General features: G+C 41.4%; 2 protein-coding genes across 3 annotated transcripts; one reads left to right on the forward strand and one right to left on the reverse strand.

The window, feature by feature from the left end:
* Nucleotides 1-5,280: 5,280 nt before the first annotated feature.
* LOC119659024 (SET and MYND domain-containing protein 5) lies at nt 5,281-14,575 on the reverse strand. 2 transcript variants are annotated; one of them, XM_038066917.1, is made up of 6 exons: nt 14,359-14,575; nt 6,375-6,751; nt 6,074-6,311; nt 5,810-5,987; nt 5,533-5,747; nt 5,281-5,467 (listed from the first exon to the last, which is right to left on the reverse strand). In XM_038066917.1, the coding sequence occupies exons 1-6, from the start codon at nt 14,392-14,394 to the stop codon at nt 5,333-5,335; spliced, it is 1,179 nt and encodes a 392-aa protein (XP_037922845.1). In that variant the 5' UTR covers nt 14,395-14,575; the 3' UTR covers nt 5,281-5,332. The 2 variants fall into 2 exon arrangements, with proteins under 2 accessions (XP_037922845.1, XP_037922847.1); XM_038066919.1 differs by lacking the exon at nt 14,359-14,575 and adding an exon at nt 14,251-14,272.
* Nucleotides 14,576-14,617: 42 nt separating this feature from the next.
* On the forward strand, nt 14,618-20,296 carry LOC119659025 (solute carrier family 35 member F6). The gene is made up of 4 exons (XM_038066920.1): nt 14,618-14,853; nt 14,923-15,070; nt 19,108-19,261; nt 19,330-20,296. The coding sequence occupies exons 1-4, from the start codon at nt 14,786-14,788 to the stop codon at nt 20,064-20,066; spliced, it is 1,107 nt and encodes a 368-aa protein (XP_037922848.1). The 5' UTR covers nt 14,618-14,785; the 3' UTR covers nt 20,067-20,296.
* Nucleotides 20,297-21,877: the final 1,581 nt, after the last annotated feature.

Here is a 21,877-nt window from a genome sequence, read left to right on the forward strand (position 1 = left end):
AAGACCATTCCAATTGACCAAATCTGGCCGCTTCTGGTCAATCGCCTGCTTCAAACGGTCGAGTTGCTCACAGTAGAGAACCGAATTGAGGGTCTGGCCATAGCTGAGCAGCTCATAGTGGATGATTATCTTTCAATCCCACCAAATATACAGCAAAACCTTCCTGGCCGTCAATCCGGGCTTGGCGATTGTTTGGGCCGGCTCGCCGCGCTTCGACCACGATCTTTTTCGCTTGAGATTGTCGTACGTGATCCACTTTTCATCATCAGTCACCATCCGCTTCAAAAATGGGTCGAATTCGTTTCGTTTCAGCAGTGCATCACAGGCGTTGATTCGATCCAATAGATTTTTTCTGCATTAACTCGTGTGACACCCAAACATCCAGCTTTTTTTGGAATCCAATCTTCTGCAAATGGTTCCAAACAGTTTTATGGTCTATACCCAGTTCCTAGCCAATCGAGCGAATGCTCAAATGCCGGTCTACTTGAAAGATTTCGACGATTTTACCGGTTTCTAAGCAAAGAGGCACTTGTAGCACATATTGTCGTCTTCAAATCGCCGTATAGTATGATCGGATGCGATAACTACAACACAAGATATGTTTAAGTGTCGCCATCTATTGGCAAAATACGATATTTCTTTTTCCCCAACCCAATATTTAGCCCTCGTTTCTTTTCTTTTTTATATATATAGTTTTCAACAAAAATATTGGGTGCTAACATAAGTTATGTCGCTTTTTTTAATCTTGTATATAGACCTTTAACCTAGCTGCCATCCAAGTTACAATTCAACATATTTAGGGCGTTAGATTTTGAGAAGTAGAGACGGTGTGTTGAGCGATTGTTATTGCCGTGGGCAATACTATGATGATATCAACTTTTAGCAAAATGTTAAAACTTTCGTTCTGTTAAAAGGGTACGCCACCAACAGATTCCTGAAGCATCTGTCGCTACAATCAAGTAGCCATAATCATAAGTTTGCAAATTTTGACTTCTTACTAACCCCCTTTGAATTCACACAGAAACCAGCTTCTAAAAGTACTAGTCGAGACCTTTCATTTGAAACCCCACATGTCTATATTCGGGGGAAAAAAATTAATACCCCCTTTAAACTCCACCTAAATTTATGTCACTCTATGTATGCGTGGGATTTTATAGTTCACATATGTCCACCAAATTTTGTTTGAATCTATTTAGCCGTTTTGAAGAAAAGTACGTATGATAGACAGTAAATCGATTTTAAACAACTAAATGATTGAACTTTCTGTCTGGGACCTTCAGGTTAGAGGCAGAGGTACCATTAGTCAGATTTTGGACTACAACCCTCACCCCCACCGTAGACGCACCCAATTACCTTTACAAGGACATTGAGTCACACAATACATACACTTCTTATAGGGTGTCAGAGATATACCAGGTGCACCACGCTTTAAGTCACATCCGTCCCCGTTAGTGAAACTCCTCCACTTTTTGAAAAGACGCGTCACATCATCAGATATGTAGTCAATAACCCCACCACCTTCTTCATGATTCGGTCTGGCTCCCACATCAACAAAGCTATAAATACTGCCTTATAGGAGGACAAGGTTCCACATATCTATACCAACTTCAATTTAATTAATCTTTCAGCACCAGATCTGACTTGGATAAAACTTGTGAGCAGGAAGCTTGCAGACTCGATTAGTAATTTCGAAACTGATATTCGTTTTTTTGGTGTGAATTCTAAAGTGCACGAGTAAGAAATCGAAATGTGCACTTAAAGTGAGACAGGCCTCATCTTCGGAAACTCTTCCTTTCCTCTGCGAATGGAAGAAAACATGCTCCGGGTCTTCTGGAATGCCGTCGCAGTTGGAACAGTTAGGTGGGCTGTCCAGTTTAAACCTATACAGGCATTTTCGGTAACCGCTATGTCCTGTGAGAAACTCCGTGAGATCATAGTTTATCTCGCTGTGCGTTCTCTGCGTACACACCTTGGTGTTGGAAATCAATCTGTGGGTCCATTGACCTTTTTTCGCACGTTCTGACCGTTGCTGCCACTTGCTTCCTGTGGTATACAACGCAGTCGACCAAATTGGCGCTGCGTAGAGTAGAATAGAACTCACCACTCTAGCTATAAGCAGTCTACCAGTGCATCGCGGAATTCAGCCTCGCATCTATCATCACTCCAAGGTATTTAATTGCTGGTTTTGAAGTGATGATATGTTTCCCCATTCTGATGCGAGCAGTGGTTTTTCTACGCTGCTTCGTGATAAGTACCGCCTTTGTTTTATCCTCCGCGAGTGCAAGACCTACATCTTTCAGACACTTCTTTATAGCAGTGGTTCCACATCTGGTCGACTGTTTTGGAACAACAATCGCCGCTGTGTCATCCGCGTAACATACTATCGTGGCCTTGCTAGTAACTCGAATGTTGAGGACATCATTATACATAATAATAATAATCGTTGGCGGAACAATCCATATTGGATCAGGGCCTTAAAGTGTGTTAGAGTATTTCATTCAAGACCGTAACGGTACACTACAAGATTACAGTACCCTATAGGAGGCAATGTGGTCGCCCGAGATTATTATCCTGATTTGAGTCAGGTACTCATTTACAGCTGAGTCGACTGGTATCCGACGTCATATCACAAATCCCACTGCCGTCAGTGAGATTTGAACCGCGACCTTCCGTACGACAGCCTTGTGCTCTAACAACTCAGCTATCATTATACATTCCACAATAGCGGTCCCAGAACAGAGCTCTTTGGAACACCTGTGGAGACAATGTATTTTTTGATTCCAGAGTCTTTTATCTGTTTAATACCTGTCGCCTAGCGCAGTTAAGTAACATGGTACACCAATCGGCCGTACGGAAGCCAAATGTTGGTCTGATAAGGCCCCCAGGCTCTCTACGGCCGCGAAAATTCGATTGTAGATTATTCAGTCCAGTATTTTCCTCATATTGTTCAACAGACATATAAGTCCTTTGGAAGGTGGTTCACCAGGAGGCTTATCAGGTTTAGGCAACAACACTAACCTTTGTCGTTTCTATGTCTCGGGAAAGATCTGTCCGCCAAGCATGCTATAAGCAAATCTACGAATATATCTGACCTCGACTTAACTGGCAGTTTAAGGACTTTGTTTCTTATACTGTCAAGGCCCGGCGCTTTGTTGTCTCCATGCCTACCGCAAACTCCCAGTATTTCTTTGGTCTTTAGTGTGGGTATTATCGCCATATCTAAAAATGTCTGTAGACTGTAACCGCTCGTGCTTTCTTTAATAATTTTCAGTAGGAGATAGGGACATGTTATTTGCGTAGCTGCTTGACCTCTAAATCTCCCTATCCCCATGGGTCTATATCCGCCTCTATGTAGAGTTGCTTGAAGCAGTCCCCTCTTCCCGCATGCCCGCAAGGTCGCCGCTGTACTGCGCCGAATAGGAAATGGACGCGTTGCGCAGCGCTGAGTAGTCAGTTAAGACGACAATCCGGGTAATATTTTGCAATCGCGTGCACTAACGAACACGATCCTGTTCATGTCGGCACATCAAAGAGTTGCGCAGGGCAGCGCGTGCAGGTGAATGTATCCAACTTCTCACGGAAATGGTCATCCTCGTCAATCTTGAATGACGTAATATCGATCAGCAATTCTATCTTACGAACTGGCCCCTTGAATGCGTGGACTGATTGCAACTTGCCCCAAATTTCCTTCGATGTGGTGTACTTGGAAAAGGTCTTCAATTCCGCGTCGCCAATCGACAGGACAATATCGGCCTTGGCCTTCTCATCGTTGCTCTTCCAACGCGTCAATTCGCGTGATGTTGCATCACTTCCGGTCGGTATTTGAATTTCTCCGCTGATGTAGCCCCATCGGTCATGGATGGACTTTATTCGCACTTGTCAGACATCGTAATTCTTTTTCCCTAACAATGCAACTTTTCTCACAACTCTTTCTTCACTAACTTTTATTTATTTATGCTGCTGGGCCCATAACCTTTGGTTAATAAGCAGAGCTCAGTGCTGATCGTTTTTAAATTTATTGACTACTCATGATGAGTGTCGAAGATGTTCAATTCTAGAAACACTAGCTTCTGCAGAGGAGGTGGGAGTAAAAGTATTTGCCTGCTTATGCAATAACGATTCTCGGCACCTTATTTAATGTAATGTAATGTAAGTAGCCACGCAACTTCTATGCCAAGTACATATGTGTTCAGTAAAATCTGTATTTTTTTTCATTATTGTCATCTGGTGCTCTGAGGAAGATGGGGCTGCAACCCTATCGGCCAAACCAAAACCAAGTGGCCGAGGAGAACCTCCATAGTGGTGGCACCGGGAGACGCTGTACTCACTTTGGTTTGCCGGCCGTGATGCAGTAGGCGAACGCTCCAAAGGCCTAATCAGGGCGATCAGACCCGAGTCTGCACGGGGACTCATCTGAAGTGGCAAATTGGTCAAGAAACCTTACCAGGGGTATGTATACTGGTACCATGGGAACCGGGAAAGCCCCTGGACTCACATATCTCGGGTGAATTCCTGTTGTATGTGAGGACAGCTCGGTTATTTGCAGTTGGCCCCCTTAGTGGGAATTTCATGGTGGTTGTGGTTGTGCTCAAGCGAGAAGACACCTTCGGGCCTCGGCGTGGTGTTGCGTATCAACACGGGTGCCGTACTCCATAGTTCGGTAGAGATTTAGGTAATTCTTGCATCCACCAGTATGAATGCTAAGCCATGCACTTGGTATAGACTGGTGCCGTTGTTGCTTGTCTCACCGGGGCTCTGATTGTGGTCACAAAATCAATCCGTGTGTTAAGAGGACCCTAGGATTAAGTCTCACGACAGGTACCTACGTTAAACACCATGGACGTAACTATTGTCATCTTTTCTTCGATCTGCTGCTTTTTGGATATTTGCAAACGATTGTGGTTTTGGTTTCTCTACCAATTCACATGTTTTATCACAAAACAAACACGATAATTTCGTTCAGTTTTCGCTTCTTTACATTTGTCACTCGTAACGATATTGCCGCCGTAAAATACAAGCAAACAACAATTCAAACAAGTATAAAACAACGTAAACACGAAAAAATAAATTGTTACGCATTAAAAATTGTGTAATATTGGCTACTACGAGCGGGGAGAAGGGTGGGCACAAGGGAAAGCGACCAACACAACGGCTGGCAATATGAGTTTTTTTTATTTAGGGCCCCAAGAGAAGAAGAATTTGAGTATAGTTGCCGGTCCTCACATTTTGCATATTCATCTACCTTCAGCGCCTGCACTATAGAACATTAAGTGACAAATGTTTCAATAAAAAATATACTTTATTCAGTTTCATATTATTATCATACAAACACTTAACTCATTTCATCGTCGTCTTCGTCTTCCATATCCATATCATCATCTTCGTCCTCACTTGTTTCGTCAGGATCCTTCAATTGCTCTTCACATTTGGGGCACTTGCATATGAATAGGTAATTCTCTTTCAACGTCTGCGGAAAAGATCATTGATTCGATTATAAAATGCGGATTATTGCAACAGCAAACATGAACCTACTTTCTGCCTAGAATGCCGCGACCTCTCCAGCTGGCAATCATCTAAGTATGATATGCAAATCTCTTCACCGGGTTGAATATCATTCACAGCTTTCAGAACTAGTATGTCGTTGGAATATGGAAAACTAGATTGGGCGTTCGGTATGCAACTATGATTTATTTTACTCTGAAGTTGATAGAGACCAGACCCTTCATTGTTTAAGAATTCGCCCGCAACTGGAATTCAGAATAATTTATATAATCTTCAGCCGGAATAATAAAGCGTAATTTTCAATTACATTCGTTTAATTTGTGATAAAGCTCATCGATATAATTGTCCAGCTGAAGTTTTTCTTGTGGCGGTAGATCAACATCGGAAACCTTCCGAACCCACTCAGCAAACGGACTTGTAGCAACACCTTGGCTATTTGTGCCGATCAAACCCATCAGTGATTTGAAAGCGTCAGGTGTCAGGAACTGAGGGAGATAAAAGCTGAGTTTAAATACTATTTTATATAAAAACTTTTTTTCATGTTGAAGTCGCTACAATCTTATAGACATACCATTGCAAACTCCTCCGAACTGAAGGCATGGCAAAATGTCTGAAACAAATCACTTAGTTGACTCTCGAAATTCGTGCCGAGCATTTTATGGAAAATTTGTAATTCTTCATTCACAACAATACTCTGAAATTGTTTGAGGGTTTCAAGGAATTCTTCCTTATCTCGACTTTGCTTATACATAGCTAGGATGCGAACTATTAACATTATAGTTCCCGTCTCAGGTGGATAATGCATTTTTCTGGGAATATTTTGAACGTTAATTATCAATTTTTACTGTACATATCAACAATCAGCCACTTACTTCCACTTTTCGTTAAGTATATTTATTGGATGGGTTTCATCGTATCTCCGATTGCCCATACATGCCACCGTGTGGTATTTTTTATTAGCTTCTATTCGGCAGTCCTCTGAACAGTAGCGAATCCCACATTGTGGACACTGGGTAAACTGTTCCATCCATTGTTGAGTGGGACAATATTCTGGGAGTGGTAGTGTGATTGATGGGTCATTCGCTAGGCGCTGTACATTACGCTCTGATGTTTCAAGAGGGCGCATACAATGATCGCATGCTAAGTAGCCGTACGTTTGGTTCCAAGAGAATTGGCAGGAGACAAACGGTTCTTCTTCGAAAATTGTTTCTCCAGTTTTAAAGGGTCGTCGAGCTATCATAGAGCGCCCCTAGATGAAAAGTATAATTAAAATAAATTCAAAAGAAGGAAACAGGCCTATTTCTACAATGTCGATAGAGAACTGAATTTGATATGGCTTGTGGTTTCGTCCATGGCAGAGGCAACTCATCAGACGCTGCCTCACCTCTGCCCTGGGAGCAGCGTGACCGAAGTGGTTACAAGGTGGTATTTGCTCCTTTATATTAATTCAACATTTACAGGGCTGAATCAACAGTTCCGACAATGGCTGCTTTGTAAGTCGTCGTGGGAACAGTTTGTCATCTATTCTTTGTTCGATTTCAACTATCCATGTAATGTTTTTTTATCTAAAAGGGATTTCGAGTCCGCATAGCGAGAAATCAGTACATTGCCTGTTTATGGTGATTACCTGGAGTGGGGCTGTTCTTATTGATAAATAACCTTCCTTCTGTTTATTATTTAGGTGCAAAAACTATCTGATTTTCGGTCAGTCAATGATAGATACTTCATCAACCAGCATTCCATTGGACACTTATCAATGAAAGCCATTCTCTCCCCTGATCACAAAATATAAAAACAAGCAAATCGGAAACCGACGCTTCAGATATACAAGGTTTTGTTAACTTATGTAATATTTCGGTACACGATTATTTCATTTATATATAACACGGAATGTATATACGTTGAATATACCCGATACTCAATTCGATATGGTGCTGACATTTTATCTCTTAGGGAGTAGTAAATTGACAAGAAAGAGACAAATTTGACCCACTATAATTTTAGTAATAATAGTGGGATTTCCACTGAACTTTCCAGTATGCCGCTTCAAATTAAGACCTATATTACTAAAAATTACATATATAGCCATATTCGATGAAAAAATGTTCGCACTTCTCGTTTGCATGAACGCTTCCAACCCTCTTAAGTTCAACACACACCAATGTAATTCACTGGATGCGTTGGGGTTATGAACCCTGCTATCGAATCGATGTCAATCGGTGTAATCGTTTCTGAGAAAAGTGCGTGTGACAGACAGTAAATCGATTTTAATGACATGTTAAAAACAAAACCTTAAAAAGATAATAAACCTGTATTAGGATGTAAAATCTACTTGTGACACTGACTTGACACTGTTCAGGGTTCTTTTGTGGACATTTCTATTACTTTCTTCAATATTGTGTTTTTAAGGTTTTGTGTAAAACAAAACCTTATTAAAATCGATTCAATGTCTGTCTGTCTGTCACACGCATTTTTCTCCAAAACGGCTAAACCGATCCGAGTGAGTGGCATAAATTTAGGTGGAGTTTAAAGGGGGGCTCCCCATACATGCAAAGGAGGGATTCAAAAATTTTTTTCACCGGATATAGTTGTGTAGGGTATCAAATGGAAGGTCTCGATTTGTACTTTCCGAAACTGATATTAGTTTTGGCATAAATTGCAAAGTGCGTGAGTAATGAGTCAAAATGTACGCACTCGAAGTGAGACAGGACTCATTTTCGGAAACTACCCAACCTAAAAATCCGGAAAAAATCAGGGTGGTGCGCCTAGATGAAATCTAGGCCTCAAAATATGTCCCATTCCGATATCTGCTCAAATAAACTTACTAATAGTATATTACTACTTTTTAGAAATTTACTGAAAAACCTCCCTTAAGTTCATCCTAGGACTTCGGAATTTTGTACCAGTATAGAGAACAATATTCTGTGTATACTTGCAAAATTTCGTAGAAATCTGGCAATTAACGCCAAAGTTATAGCAGTTCAAACTTCGCGCGATTTTACCGCTTCCAAAGCCATGCAAATCAGATGCTGACGTCATAATTACCCGGAATAATTGACATTCGCGTGAAATATTAAAGTCGCATTTATGAAGAATCTACTTATCTGCAGCACTTTTTAAGATTTTGTGTAAATCACTTATGTGAAATCTAACCTTCGAGAGATGTCCCATTCCGGTATCTGCTCAAAAAATTTACTAATAGTATATTATCAACTTTTAGAAATAGACTAAAAAACTCTCCTTAAGTTCATCCTAAGTGTACTAAATTTTGCACCGACATAGAGGACAGCCTTGTGCATACACATGCCAGGTTTCATGAAAATCCAACTATTAGTGGGAAAGTTATAGCAGTTCAAACTTATCAATTTCGTGCTAATTAACAGCATTCTAAGCCATACAAATAAGATGCTGACGTCATAATTAACGAGAATAATTGAAATTCGAGTGAAATATTAAAATTCCATTCAAGAAGAATCTAATTCTCCCTAGCCCTTATTTATATTTGATGTTGGTTAAATTGTTTCCATTCGCTAATAATATTAACCTGAGGTCGTGAAGCGTATGTGGTTGGCCATTATCAACACAGGGCTTTCCATCAAATGATTTATTTAAATCGCTTTCTAGAAAATAGAGGACAATGGAATTTTTAGCTATATTACACGGAGCTGTCGTGCACTCGTCGCTCCTCACATCTTTTTCTTTTTCTTCGGCCTTCAGTTCACAAGCGGGGGTCGGCTCGTGGTGACCGGTTTCGTCATTTTATTTTATCAAATGCCTGATCAGGATGTAATCGCGAGACCTTTAAATCCCCATCCAGCGTATCAAGCCACTATTGTTTTGGCCGGCTTTTTGGTTGCTTACCATTGCTTTCGATGTTCCGACCAATACTGGTTGTTGAATTCTCGTTAGCATGGATTACGTGACCACACCATCGAAAACGCCTCTCTTGCAGTTTTTCCACGTTCGATGCAAACCCATATCGATCGCGGATATTCTCATTTCAGACGTAATCAAACTGTGTCACACCACCAGTGCAATGCAACATCTTCGTCCCCATTACCGCACGACGCCGTTCATTGTCCTTTATAGTCGGCCGACACTTAGAACTATAGAGAGCGGCAGACGGACGACATTGCAGTAAATTTTAGATTTGGGATGTGCGCTGATACGTCGATCACAAAGAACACCAGTTGGGGAATGCCACTTCATCCAGGTTGCATTAATGCGTGAGACAATTTCATTACGCAGTTCTCCATTGGCTGATAGCATTGACTCGAGATATTTAAATCGCTGAGTTCTGGCAATGGCAGTAACCTGCCCAGAACTGAACGATTTCAATATCTCGGGTCAATGCTATAAGCCAATGGAGAATTACGTTATGCTCCTCACATAGGGAAACACAAAACCTTTTATACCTGAAGCGTCAAGCTTCCGGTTTCCCGACTTGTTTACTTTTTTGGCAATATTCGTTTTAAATTTGTCAAGGCTCCTCGGGGCATTTACATACACCTTAAATATGAAATATTCTTATAAAAAAAAATTCGATAGCAGTGAAATCAGGCCAATATAGCGGTCATGTGAAATCAGTGTTTTTGGGAATGATTCGACTTAGGAAGACTTTACGCAACAAATTTCATGGGTTACATCACGTCTGGCAGTCCCATTGGATATGAGGAAAATTTAATATTGAAAAATTGAAAAGATGCCGAGACAACTTCTCGAAACTTCGATTATTGTTTGTTAAAATAATTAACGAGGTTTTATATGTTATTAAAGTAGAATATAATAAGGTATGCCCTTTTATAAGAAATTTAAATGTTTAAGTTGCAAAAATAATAATCTGATTTCGAGTTTAAATTCTATTTCCACAGCATCAACAAAAATTAATTCAAAAACGTTTGCGCTTATCCAGAATACATTCGTAACATATACATAGTACCCACTATTTCTCGCAGTACAACCATGTTCGAATCGAATCGTACTTCGTAAATTTTTTCTGGTAAAAATATAAATCTAGGCAAATAATACGGCACAAGGTAATGACCTTATTCAGGTGTTTAGCCAGTTTAACGATAAACCAGCGATAGTAGTGAAGTTAAATCGGAACAGGCCTCTCGCCGCGAGCGCGGAATTCATCCTTGCCCGATGGACGCTAAATTTCTGTGTGTAAAGGACGCGAAACCAACTCATACCGCCGTTCATGGACAGGTCACTTCTAACATCACCACATAATATCGTCATTCGGTCGTTCAAACTAGCCTCAGGTAAGTCGGTCTACAAGTGAAAACAAACGGTTTCTGGCATCGCGGACCCCGAGGCTCCGGCAAACAAAAATCGGTACCATCTCCTCACAAAAAACAAAAATCACCCCGAAGCAACCCGCCGAAAGCCTCCTCGAATTCAATGACGGAAGCAAGGACCCAAACTCGCAATGATCCCAAGCGTGGTAATGTTATCGCTACAAGAGAATCCAGAGCTGAAACCTGTTTTCTGTATATTAAGCTTTCAAGTTGCTTTTGAAAGCGTCCTGTTCATTTTAGTGTACTTTAGTTCACAAGTCTGAAGTTTGAAAATCATGGAAAAAGGAATTTGGTGTGTTTGTTAGACATTTCCTTTTAATGGGGGAAAATGCGATTCTGTTGAATATATTAACAGAATTTATACATTTTATTTTACATGAATAGTTTGGCATGTTTTTATCGCGATTGATGCTGCGTTTGCTCCCAGTCGATCATAACACAGATTCGGATCAACTGATGAAGATATCGTGTTACGCCGACATAATTTTCCTGGCCACTTTTGAGGTTCGAATATTCCAATTTGTAAATAAACTTCGAAAGTTCAAATTTGAATCTTCAGACTTCGTTGGACGTTGGAAGTTTTTGACATTGAAACTTGTAAAGATAGAGTCTGTCCTCCGACCGGGAAAAAGATCAGAATTCATTGAAATGTGTAAAGGGGATTTCAAGTTTTACGAGTGGTAAAAAAGATATCCGTTTGTAATTGGCGAACATTTTTCGCGAAGTGAAAAGCGCGAATCTATCGTTTGACAGGAGGACGGACATTTTGTAATAATGAGGAGACACCAAAACACGCAAAAAGTTGCCGAACAATTTGGAGAATTGATCGATACGGCCGACTTGTAGGCATTCTTCGTCCCAAAAGTTGAAAGTGGCGGTGGCTTTGTAAGATGAAGAGGCTGCAATCTCAGCGGAGACAATCTAGTCCACCGAATTCACCGCGACTATAACCACTGTCAAGAGCGAAAGCACCATGTCGACGACAATGTCAAGTTCCCCGAATGATAAATGAAAAGACTAAAGTATTTCGAGTAAGGAATTTTAGACTAAATGTAGGGTAATCGTTACAGAAGTTATTTAGAATAATAGCGCTATTTCCAGCGAGAAACAATTTAGCGTGTAATAGAGCGAATTTTGATATGTCTAAGAATTTAGGCTTAATTTCCGTGAAAGAATGGGATTGTCTTCCTTATATATTTGCTTTTCTTATTTTCATGAAAGAGGTCGGGTTGATTTCCATTCTTTAGTTTTTTAACTGCCTCGGTAGATATCTAATGATTAGACATGTTGAATCAGACGGAAAAAAATTGGGTTTAACTATAGCAGATTTTGCCAAAAGCCGCAAAATGCATCAATCGGTTTATATACCCGTTCGCCGATTTATCGTTCAGTTTCAGTTCACTTAGTGTTAATTCGTATCTATGATGAATTCAAGCGGCAAGCGATGGAAAAACTTTTGGAATAAGACCATCAGTTGCACCATCATCATCATCACTCTCGAGACCATTTATAATCTACAACGGTCTAAGAATAGAGCCCTGGGGAAAGTGATTCACGATGCAGATGTAAATACGAGAGGCACCATCCTCTTCAAGTCCACCCAACTACTGGCCTACGCCGACGATATTAACATCATAGGAGAAACAACTTGAGGTGTACAATCTACCTTCATCTAGGTCGAGCAGTCGGCGTGAGATCTTGGGCTGCACATTAATGAAAGTAAGACGAAGTACCTGGTGGCAACGTCAGCGCCAAAAGCTAAAGAACCAACAATATCAAATCACACTGGTCAAACGAGAACAACAAAGATAGGAGACTACAATTTTGAGATCGTTGAAAATCTTTCCAATCTAGGGTCGAAAATCACAACTGATAATAGTTATGACAACGGAATTCGCGCACGGTTGTTGACTGCCAACCTCTCACCATAGGGTCAAAGTTCTTACTGTGCAAGACAATGATCTTGCCAGTCCGTACGAACTCATCGGAGAACTGGGTTCTTAGCAAAAAAATTGCGAACTCTTGGCCGCGTTCGAGAGAAGAGTCCTCTGAAGAATTTTTGGTTCCCTACAAGAGGATGGACGATTCCGTAGCCTACATAACGACGAAGTCTATGAGCGATACCACTACCGTCTGATTGTGGATAAAATCCGACTCAACAGGTTACGATGGGCCGGTCACTTAATCCGTATGGATGAGGATGATCTAGCCCGGAAAGTCTATAAGGGCAATATCTATGGTAGAAAAAGAAGACGAGGCAAGTCCTGGCTGAGATGGAACGATAGCGTAAGTCAAGACGTCAGACAGCTTTTAGGGATATCGAATTCGTGGACCTCGGTGCAAAACCGGGGTGTCTGGGGTTCCTTATTAAGGCAGGCCTAGGCTGGATATTGGTTGCTGCCGTTGATGATGATGAAATAAAGAATATTAAAATAAATCACAAAAAAAAAAAACGAGAGACAGACAGTATGCCTTGAGCTGAAAAGATACATTTCAATAAAAATAAAGAGATGGAAAAGGGGGAAATAATTATTATATTCTGAACTCAAGATTTCTTATTGTTCCTTAAATCTCTCCCAGGAAGCATCGGTCCTTCCATTTGTTCCCCTTAATATGTTTAAAGCGGCAGCTGGCAAACGATTAGGTTGGGGTGGGTCGCCGCAAGGCTACCATATCATCTGGCCCCCCGTGAAAAAGAAAGGAAAAGGGGGAGAGCTGACCCTTCCCCGACCATTCCTCGCGCGTTAGGTTTTAGTGAGTTAGTCCTTTCCCTTATCAGGCCGTTAGGCAGTTTAGCTGCTTTGGGATTGAAATCCTCGGTGGCAGTTTACCCCGGATGGGTTTTGTTTTATTGACCCCCGAGTCAAGGCACGTTATTAAATCTCTGTGTCCTGACAGGGAGATAATATGTGAGAACCAAGAACCCCGGCCCACATCTCGCCGAACTGCTAGTATTCGGGTTAGCTTCAGCACGTGCCGTCCGGTTCCATATACACATTATCTCGCGCAGTCGGTGTTCACGACTGGCAAACATGTAGGGAAAGTTTGGTTGGGTGACAGCCTTGGTGCTAAGGAAATGCAATGCTGGGCACTCATCGTGACAGTGGGTACCAATGCAGTGTTGGGCAGGAAAGGAAAGTATGTTTAAAAATAAATCCAAATTTGAGTAAAAAGGTGATTTCTTTAGCGAGGAGAAGTATATAGCAAATTTCACCATTTGATGTATGTTATCTTTGCAATATTTTGTAGTTTCCCTCGCAAAAGGTAAATTTGAAGGAGAACAAATATTTTTTTACCACATCCTTCGCATTGAATTTTATGCGCGTCATATCAAATTTATCCCAGATGGACATTCAAGTACAATTCGTTAATGGTATTTGCTAAATAATTGTTTTCATTGCTATGCGACGCTCTTCAAGTGTTTAACCAGTTTCTTAGCTAAACATACCTCTGGTCCACTGGGTGAACACTTGGTCGTGCACCAGATGAGGTTAGCTTCCACGATACGACCCAGTTCACCTGTTTCGGTTTAATTTAAAAATCGAGAAATGATTACCTTGCCTGGGAGTGTCAACACCTCAAAACCGTTCATCTTAATCCTTTCCGAACTTCTCGAGAAATCCTGCTTCTTTCACTGTTACACTGTTTGATATTAATAAAACAGAAAGTACAGCGGCCGCACAACATCAGCGTTTCCAGTCACATCAACGACGTGTGTGCTATTCGAAAACCCCACCTTCTCCCCAAACAATGACAGTTGCCATTGTGCCGATTTCCGAACCAGACTTCTGTCAGCTGCTTGGCGAACTCCACTCACTGTTGATCGAAAACAAGTCCGTCGACGAGGCTTATCGGCTCTATTTATTTCGAGAATTGAGAAATTGCAGCAGTTGCAGGGCAGGGGTCTATATGTCTTAATTGTGATTGAATCCGGTGATTCACTCAGCGCCTTGCATTAGTGTAAACGAATTTTTAATGTGAAAATGGACTGGAGTCAATTTACGCCGCTGATTCTGTTCCTCACCGGAGTTTCCAATGTGTTGCTGCTGAAGTATGTGGATTTGTTTACCTTAAATTCGACCGTGTGTGAAATATAATTTGGAATTTTTTTGCTACACAGATGGGCCGATCGAATGCACTCGGAAGGAATTGATGGCGTGTTGCGAAACTTCCAGCATCCGTTCATACAGACGGGCTGCTTGTTCTTCGGCCAATTTCTTTGTTTTTTGATGTACGAAATAACATTCAAATTACTGCGTCGGAGACAGGTAATCTCTCTTTATGGCCGTAATGTAATTAGAAGCGGCAAAAAATTTGCTTACACATACGGGCTAGTCTATTACGCCATTGATTTTTTGTCTATTGGATTAAGATTGCATTGAATGCGATCATTAAGTTTGTAGCGAATTTTTGAGCACAATCAAAATTCAACTTAGCTAAAGCTGCTGCAGGGAAACCCGGGCGATAAGGTTACTTTGTTTAGTAATGTAATCGTTTAGTATAAAACTGCTTGTCGGGGAAGGGGGTCTACATACATACGGTGGCGGTAAAAATGATAAGACACCCCATGTTTTTCAAGAAATCTTAAAATTATAAAACAATTCCAAGAAGCTGTGTATGCATCTCAGATAACTGGAAGTAGTTGCATTTTCCTGAGTAATTACCTGGGGTTTTCCTGTATAACATCCAGTAATTAAAGAAAGTTGGATTTCAGGTAGGTAAAATTATTTAACGTACTTAGAATTATCCGATTTAAGTCAAATATGCCCCGTTTTGTTCGCAAACTTGTTGCCATTTAGAAGGCAACTTTATTATCCGCTCAAATCCTGATCTGGGTGCAATCTCGAGGCTTTTAAATCCCCATCCAGCGTAGCAAGCCACCGTTGTTTCGGCCTGTGTTTTGGTCCTTTACCATCGACTTTGATGTTCAGACCAATCTTGGCAAGTGCATTCTCGTTAGCACGAATTACATGACCATACCATCGAAGATGCCTCTCTCGCAACTTTTCCACGATCGGTGCAACCCCATAACGATCGCGGATATCCTCATTTCGGATGTGATCAAAACGTGTCACGGAACATCTTCGTCTCCATTACCACAAGACGCCGGTCATTGTCTTTTATAGTAGGCCAACACTCAGAACCAGGACGGACGACATTGCAGTAAATTTTAGATTTGAGATGTTCGTTGATACGTCGATTACAAAGAACACCATTTGTGGAACTCCACTTCATCCAGGTTGCGTTAATGCGTAAAGCAATTTCATAAAGCAGTTCTCTATTGGCTGATAGCGTTGATCCGAGGTATTTAAATCGCTCAGTTCTTGCAGATCAATGTCGCTGACAGTGATTGTGCCTGTTTTATGGGGATCGGTCGTCAAAAATTCAGTTTTGTTTAGATTCAATCTGAGACCGTGTTGCATGAGGCGGTCATTCCATTTTTGGACAATGAAGCCCATGGTGTTTTACGTAGGCACCTGTCGTGAGACTTAATCCTACGGTCCTCTTCAGACACGGATTGAATTTGTGACCACAATCAGAGCCCCGGTGAGACAAGTCACAACGGTACCAGTCTATACCAAGTGCATGGCTTAGCATTCATACTGGTGGATGCAAGAATTACCTAAATCTCTACCGAAATATGGAGTACGGCACCCGTGTTGATACGCAACACCACGTCGAGGCTCGAAGGTCTCTTCTCGCTTGAGCACAACCACAACCACAACCACCATGAAACTCCCACTAGGGGGGCCAACTGCAAATAACCGAGCTGTCCTCACATACAACAGGAGTTCACCCGAGGTATGTGAGTCCAGGGGCTTTCCCGGTTCCCATGGTACCAGTATACCCCTGGTAAGGTTTCGTGACCAATTTGCCACTTCAGATGAGTCCCCGTGCAGACTCGCCGGACATTGGATGTCCCGTGTGACGGTGTCCATAACACGACACGGTTATGGTATCGCTCATAGATTTCGTCGTTATGTAGGCTACGGAATCGTCTATCCTCATGTAGGGGGCCAAAATTTTTCGGAGGATTCTTCTCTCGAAAGCGGCCAAGAGTTCGCAATTCTTCTTGTTAAGAACCCAAGTCTTCGAGTACAGTAAGAGCTTTGACCCTATGGTGAGACGTTTCGAGCGGAACAGTTTTTGTAAGCTAAAATAGCCTCTGTTGGCTGACAACAGTATACCTACTCCATAAACTTCAGGTTTCTTGAAGAAACACATGTACAGCCTTGGCGTCAATTCTTGTCCTTTTAGCGAAGTCATTCGGATCGATAAATACGCGCTTTATTATGACAATCGTCATAAATCTGGCATGTGACTTATTACTACATCTTCAACACTATAATTTTCGAACGACTCTGAATATCAAAAAATCGCTTTGCCCATGTAAGATATTCTCCGCTATCTTACTAGGCCGGATAGCTCCATACGCCCACGACACCATCGGCCCATAACAAAGAGGCATCACTGCAGACAAATGAACCACAGATAAGATTTTCTCTCAGCGGGAAGCAATGGAAAACCTGTTGGAATATGACCATTAGTTGCACCATCAGGGCAAAACTACGCGGTCTAGATAGAATTTGGTATCCCGACGAAATTGATAAGACTGATTAGGCTGACCCTGGGGTACGAGGGGTACGAAGCTTTTTAAGTCCACCCAACTACTGGTCTACGCTGACGATATCGACATCCTGGGAAGAACGACCCGAGACGTACAAACTGCCTTCGTCCAGCGTGTCCTAGTATTTAGCCTCTAAAGGAATCGCCGTGTTGCCTTATTCGCCTTATGTCAACCTGTGACTTTCTTTGTTCCCTAGAACAAAATCGGTGATCAAAGGAACCCATTTCAAGTCAATTACGGACATCCAAGCGGCTGTGACGAGGGTACCCGCGGACATCCCAGTCGAAGCGTTCCACAAATGTTACGAAGATTGGAAAACTCGCTGGAATCGCTGTATAGCTGCCGAAGGGGACTACTTTGAAGGGGATGGCAGAGTTGTAGAATAATTTTTAAATATGCGGTTTTTATGGAATCAGTCTCGTTACTTAATTCTCTAACCTCGTATCGCTCACATTGCCACCCTCAAGACAAGTGCCCTTCTTCGGAAATTTAGCGATCATCCCCTTCACGACGGGACAATTCTGTTTTATTTCACACACACAAAAAAAATAAAGTTTTTGTTTAACGGAGCCGTCCATATCAGCACCAAAGATAAAAGCACTTTTGATTCAGGCAAGGCTACTGAATATTCTCCCGTTGTTGGTCTGTGCCGTTCGCACAGCAAGAAAATTTTCCCACTGCAAGGGGACAGTCGGATTGCAGTTACGATCCATAATGAATTTATGGGCCGATCTTCCGCTTTTCTGTGAGCAGACGCAGCTGCGACACACAAGTGGAAATAAGTGACCGTCGGATGATGATTTCCGTTCCGCCGGTTTCGGCTCCCCTTTTGTTATGTGGATTTAGAAGGTAAATCCCCAATCTAATGCTGTGTGCGATATGGTTGATCTAATTAGATATTCGTTGGCGGTTGGTTGAGAGTTAACGGCCTTTATGGTATCCTCTGTACTCGTCCCTGTCGAGCTGGCGAAAGATGCAGCAATCTACGAACCTTTCACCATGTTTGAACAATGTTTTTTCAGAGCACATTTTGATATTGAGATCATCCACTATGATTACAATTGTAGTACTTGTTCATAGAAAGCATTCGCTGGAATGGCGTCTACTATCGCCAGGCTTTCCAAAGTACAAAAGCACAGTGCTGCAGGAGTGAGAGAAGTCCTCTCCAGACTCCCTTCACTTAGGCTCGGAATATCTAACCGATATTGCTGTAATTATCGCTCAAGCTGGAGAAGTGAGCAATTTTGATACCGATGTTGAGTAGCAAACGCAATTTTTAGAAACCAATCAAAAACCGTTTTCGGTAGCGAGAGATCGTAGCCAGAGTTCAGTCTCTATTTACGACGCAGTTGATATTTCGGTATTAAAAAGATTTCGCAAGCTGTTAGCCCATAGATGTTTATCCTCAAGTGACAATTTTTACAACAAATCTTTTCTTCTGTGTCTTTCTTTTCCGACACCACCTATTATGCCTCCTCCTTTCGCTGTGACTTTGATTGATTTCATTCCGAGGAGCTTTACACTCCGTAATCTTAAACATCCAGTTCGACGCCGAAAATGAATGAAAGGTGCTGTGAATTCATTGGGTGACTGTGTTTGTGCCTTTGAGTCCAATTTTTATTGTTTAGTTGATAAATAAGTATGTACGTTACTCAGGCATCTGTTTCTTTATTGCAGGATGGCTCCGAAGAAAGGAATATTCTTACAATTGGCAATGAAGATTACAGCCCACGAGTTTTTATGGTTGCTACAATTTGTGAAGTTATAGCTTCAATTCTCCTTTTCACTGGACTCTACCTTACGACAGCTTCTAGTTATATGATGTTACAATGTAAGTGTATTTTTGTTGGAGTCTGCAAGTTAAGCGATCTGTAAATATTTGGAAATGAATCGTTTCAGGTGCTGTGATAATATTCGTTGGAATATTCAGTGTGACTTATTTAAATCAGACATTGAGTTGTTACCAATGGATCGGAATATTGGTACTAGCTTCCGGTGCCGGTTTTATAACGGTGAACGATTACTATTTATATAAATCAAATTCAGTTCTTACAGGCGATTTGTTAGTCTTGTGCTCATTAGTATTCCATGGAATAAAATATATCCAAGAGGAGAAGTATATTAAAGTGCTCGACATCCCGCCATTGCGAGCAATTGGTTGGCAAGGTGTTTTTGGGCTATTCATTTTAACTGTTTTATACGTTCCCTTGAACTTCCTAAAAGCCGGACCACCATTTGGCAACAATGCACATGGGGTCGTTGAAGATTTTCTTGACGCGATTGCCCAAATGGCCAATAATTTCCTTATTGTGTTGGCTCACTGTCTCTTCATAGCCTCGGTGGCGATTCACAATTACTGTGGAGCACGAATAACGAAAGACATTTCGAGCGCTGCACGGGTTCGTTATAATACTCTGATAGCTATACTGGTTTGGTCGTTTGCATGTTTCTTTGAATGGGAAATGTGGGATGCTTGGAAATTTGTGATCCTTTTGTTGATTTTATGTGGCGGTTGGATCTATCGGAATTGCTATTTTGTACCAATGTATCGGCAAGTTTTGAGAGTTTATGCAAGACGACGAAATGGAGACAACCAAGCAGACCAGATTACGAATCAACCGGCTGATGTAATTTAGATATGTTTTTTTTTCAGTTTCCTTTGTCAGTTTAGATATTATCGTGATTGTGATTGGCTTTGAATAAGTATTGATATTTTAACCGAATTGCGAGGATTTTATAACGATAAGGCTGCGTATTTAGCAATGAATAGACGAACAGAAGCGTTTGGAAAAGAATTGTAATGTTTTTAGTATTTAGGAGAAAATTGTATACTGTTTTACCGAAATAAAAGTTATAATGAACATAATTTTTGGTTGTTTTTCACTTAAGCTCTGGATTATTCTTGCCTGACAACCTTAAGTGGATTAAAGAGCAACAAATCATTGGCTGCATATTTTTTTTGGCTCATCATCGGCAACTGAGTTGCAGTCACAACAGCTCGACCAAATTGAGAAGTTGAGCTCTTATCACCTCTTACGGCTTCATAATGTCTCAAACAATTCAACGAGTGCAATATAGCCACTATCTTTTACATCGAATAGTGTAGAGTTAGCTTCCAATAACGTATCGCTCGTTCAGACTGTACTTGAAGAGTTATCTATTAGCAACTCCACCCATGAGTCTCCCAAACAACTCTTTCTATCGAGATAAGCGTTCAGTAAATCAGCTAAGGGCGTTTTGAAGTGTGTGGAACATAAACTGGGGTTTTCGCCGACTCTGTTTACTTGTACCAAACTGACTGGGCTTATCTTGAAGTTGACCTTCACCATCCCCTTCTTGAGGTAGACTTCCATATTAATCGATCCATCGTTTACACGAAACGTCCGCAGAGTCAATTCTCTAGCTCTAAATAAGTTTTTTTTTCTTCAGAAGATTGGACCGCAGTTCTCCAAGATTTATCTTGCAATCAGGCTGTTTTGGGATTGTATGCATCTGAAAAAATTCGTTTTAAAATGAGATGAGATGATGAATCGGAGCAAAACACATTAGGATATAGCTTGGGGATGATATCTGCACTCTGATTCCCAAATTGTAACTGATTAATCTAAACTCACAGTTACAAGTAACGTTAAAATGAAATCTATATTTTTAGTTATCAAATTCAAGCAAAACATTAAACAGAAAGAAGCAATTTGACAGTAAGGTAAAAACGACTGGACTATTCCAAATTCTATTAAAAATCGACCCGTGTGGTCGGTAGCTGACTGTAGACTGCCACGAGCCCGGTTCTTACGCCGCCTGTCATCCTGCTTCACTGCGCTTATTTTGGTGCGGAGCTCGAGTGAATCTCCGATAAGCCGCTCACACATTGCAGCGCCTCCACAAAGCAACCACGCCTCACATGACCTAGTGCGGACTTGTGGTTCGAATGGGAAAAAATACAGCTGCTAGTGCATTATATTCATTCAAACACACGTATAGTGCTGTTCCCAAGGATGTTTTGGATGCCTATGGTGTTAAGTACTCTCCCAAATAGCTTCTTCCCTCTTGGATTGCATTTGCTACTGGCCCAACAAATATATTGAGCATTCGCATCCCAACCTATTAAGAGCTCGAGACCACTTGATTCTGCATACGCCACCAGATCCCTAAGCTCTTGCGTCGGTGGAGGATACAAAAAAGCATAGGGTAAATAAGCGGAAGCAAGTATGATGTTTTTCCTCTCGCCATTTATCTGGTATTGTATGATGACCGTAGCTAAGTCCTGGGAACAGGAAAATGTAGGGGCAGTCCTGTAGCTTTGTCAGCCTCGCTGCCAGCAGATAGGAGGGGGCTTTGCTACCGGTTAATTTGACCAATCTTTATCTTTTTCGACATAAACTGAGTCTAATGTGTAATATGTGTAATGGAAAACATTTAGAAGGGTATGCCGCGGTCCGCGTGTGAC

This window comes from Hermetia illucens, chromosome 6 (assembly GCF_905115235.1).
Source record: "Hermetia illucens chromosome 6, iHerIll2.2.curated.20191125, whole genome shotgun sequence".
Classification (NCBI taxonomy): Eukaryota; Metazoa; Arthropoda; class Insecta; order Diptera; family Stratiomyidae; genus Hermetia; species Hermetia illucens.